The 3,266-nt window shown below is 38.5% G+C and overlaps 1 protein-coding gene across 1 annotated transcript; it reads right to left on the reverse strand.

Annotated features, from left to right (window-relative positions):
- Positions 1 to 694: 694 nt before the first annotated feature.
- LOC103522224 (immunoglobulin superfamily containing leucine-rich repeat protein-like) lies at positions 695 to 2,470 on the reverse strand. The gene has a single exon (XM_008487326.1). It carries the CDS (start codon positions 2,468 to 2,470, stop codon positions 695 to 697), a length of 1,776 nt encoding a protein of 591 aa, XP_008485548.1.
- Between the last annotated feature and the right edge of the window lie 796 nt (positions 2,471 to 3,266).

Raw genomic sequence — 3,266 nt, forward strand, 5'->3', positions numbered from 1 at the left:
AAACTTGGGTTAAAAATATTTTGATCAAGACGTTACAGTTGACGTAGGTAATTAGTTAGGTACCATAGGGATAGGCTGTAGGTAATTAGTTGTCTGCTTCTACCTAATCAAAGGCACATAGATAGGTACCTATTTTGCGTTAATCCTTCGATGATAAGATTAGAAAACTTTCAGTTTTTCTGAGTAGAATTTCTTTATTTGCTGGACACATAAAGAAGCAGACAACTCTTCAGCCATGAACTTACACTTAGATTGGTAGATAAGTACCTACTTCTCTGAATTACTTTGTTTAGCTTGTTACCCAGCACCATGACGAGATTACGAGATATTTTGAAGTTCATGTAAAGGTAAATATTAATTAGGTACTAAAGTACTTACATAGGTCTGATGTTTATGGCACCTATAGCTAAACTTCTAATAATAGAAAAGTTTATAAATACAAAGTAGGAAAAGCTTCGGCGAATCAGCCAGTATTGGTTCTATCCATTTGTGTCTGAGTGCGTGTCAGGATTTCGGGAAGCATGTTTGATATTAAAATTTTAGCAACGTAAAGACAGCTTTTAAGGAACACAAAGATAAGTATTTAAATATTTCTCAACAAGATGAAAAGGCAAAAAGTAAATTTATGACCTTTTCCTCGGACCTATTTTGAAATTACAAGTATGTACCTACATACCTAGGTACTTGAACTAAATCATACATCGGTAGCCTGGTTATTTTTGAAGGAAATAATACTCCGCTTGCCTGGGGTGTACTGAGGTAACACAGGAACTCCTCTCTGCCACACACGCAACGTCTTAGCACTGGGTATTTTGTCATAATCATTGACAACAGGTAAGCCAAAGTCTGGCGGGAAATCCTGGATACTACTGGATGCCTGACTTGAGAGATTTATGATTGGCAACATATCATGGGGATCATAAAATCCAGAAGAGCTCTTGGACCTATTGAAATGCTCAGGCGTAGAGTATTGTTGCCACTCATTGTACCTTGCAGCACTAACCAGGTCTAGATCTGAAGCACATTGTACTACATGGGCGTTATGCAAGTCCAAGTCTTTGGGTAGAGGAGGTCTGGCAGGTAGCTCAGTGTTATTGTCATAATTTGTATCTGAAAGGCTGTTGTTCTTAGTGACAGACCCTACAGAACTAGTTGAATTCTTAACAATAGAGTTGCTGATGTTTTTATTGACTAGTTTGATGACAAGGATGCCGAATGCTATCATCAGCACGATGATGAACAGAGCGATGATTAAAGATCTCATTTGAAAACTGCCTGCAGCAAATCCTGCATCACTAAACTCAACAATGATCGCTTTCTCAGTCCGTCCTGCGTTATTCTCTACAATACATACATAGTTGCCATCATCAGTGTGAAGTTCAGTGTCAAATACAGTTAGAGTACTTTTCTGATCATAGATGTTCTCACCCCCTGGACTAGAAGCAGCTGCTAAGTCTACACCTCCACTGAACACACTCAGGTAGCTGTTGTCTTTGGATAGTACAGTCTCCTCCTTGATATTTATCTTGTTACTATTCCAATTGACATGGTCATAGATCTTACGATTGATGGACCACATGATTCTACAGGGTGTAGCGGATTGAACTCGACAATCCAATGTCAAATTAGATCCCGGTAACACCATGACTTTCTCTTTGACAGGTTCATTGTTATTTGCAAGTTCAACTTCAGGTACACAAGCAAAGTCATTGATAGAAAGTTCAAGAAATGTTTGACCAATGTTCTTTTTAGGACCACTGATACAAATTGGATCAAAAGAGAACTGGATATTGTACTTATCAATGAATTGTTTCACTTCCCGCAATTTACAGTCACACAACCAAGGATTGTCATAAATGTCGAGATTTCTAATGTAAGGGAGTTTGTCTACAGTTCTTGGTTTTAAACTGGCGAGTTTGTTCCCATTTAGTTTGAGTGTGTCTATCTTATCAATACCATAGAATGCTTCTGAATATATTGTGTGTATTTGGCAGTTGGACATATCAATATATCGAATACCTGGAGTTGACTGGAAGGAATAGGAACTAATTTGATGAATAGGGTTATGTGCAAGATTGATACTTTTCAAGTAAGGGATGTAGATGAGAGAAGGCACCGTGGAGAGGAGATTGTCACTCAAGTCAAGTTCATCCATATTGGTAACACCTCGAAATGCTCGATCGTCCACAAACTCGAGCTTGCATTTCCTTAGATAGAGTTTCTGAATGTTGGTGATGCCCATCTGAAGGAAAATTTCTTTCTGCAAGACATTGATATTGTTGCTGGATAGGTCCAAGACTTGGGTATCCAAGTCAATTCCTTCAGGTATGGTGTAGAAATTCCGGTCGATACATTCCACCGTTCTCTTGCCTGCTTTCCACTTGCATGAGCATCCTAGCGGACAGGAAGCTTGGGTTACTGATGCAAGTAGTGTCAGCAGGAAGACACTTAATATAAACTTGTGGCACATTGTTGTTCTACATTCTATTCTATCTCAACTTATGAAGACCTGGTGAGATCTAAAGTGAAGTACCACATTGTCACAGAAGAGAGACCATGGTCCACGTGTGAAATTAAATCTAATGGATATTGATTCCTCCAAGGTTATAGCTTCAACTCATCCATTTCCCACGCTCACTCGCTGGTTGCTTCATCAGGACTTCACACTTACTATGGTGATGGTCTACCTGTAACAAGAGAAGAAAACAAAAAAAAAAAGCGTTCAGTGATACCCATCTCTTTGTAGGTGCCTACCTACCCCATCTAACTATACTTAAAAATAATTGGGCAGGTACACCTAATGATTAGGTGTTGAATATGTCGGTCCTCGTTGAAAGGTTGAAACACATATCTACCTAATGTAGGTAAAGTCAAAGAAACATCAATTCGCTTCAGATGAATAATAATTATTACTGTGAATGTGACCGAACTTGAACTCAAATGACCACCTTGGATCATAATAAATCCTTATTACCTATATCTATGTCTCTAATCGTGATGTCCAATGTTCAATGGAAAGAAAAGCCTCGGCCGAATCTTCAAAACGAATCAATATACTCTAGGTACAACTGGAAAGAAGAATTCCTACTCGTTAAATTCTTTAATTCTCTTGAAAGTTTTGGCTTGATTTAGATGTGGATGTGAAACGTATGGCTACTTTCATATCAAATTTCTCATCCTCCTGAACAATAATTTAGCTTTGTCTTAGGAGATGGGAGTTCCGCTCTACCAAGCAAGTAAGCAAGCTGTACAAGAGCTACCTAGAC

The sequence above is a fragment of the Diaphorina citri genome, unplaced genomic scaffold, assembly GCF_000475195.1.
Source record: "Diaphorina citri unplaced genomic scaffold, Diaci psyllid genome assembly version 1.1 scaffold7462, whole genome shotgun sequence".
Lineage (NCBI taxonomy): Eukaryota > Metazoa > Arthropoda > Insecta > Hemiptera > Psyllidae > Diaphorina > Diaphorina citri.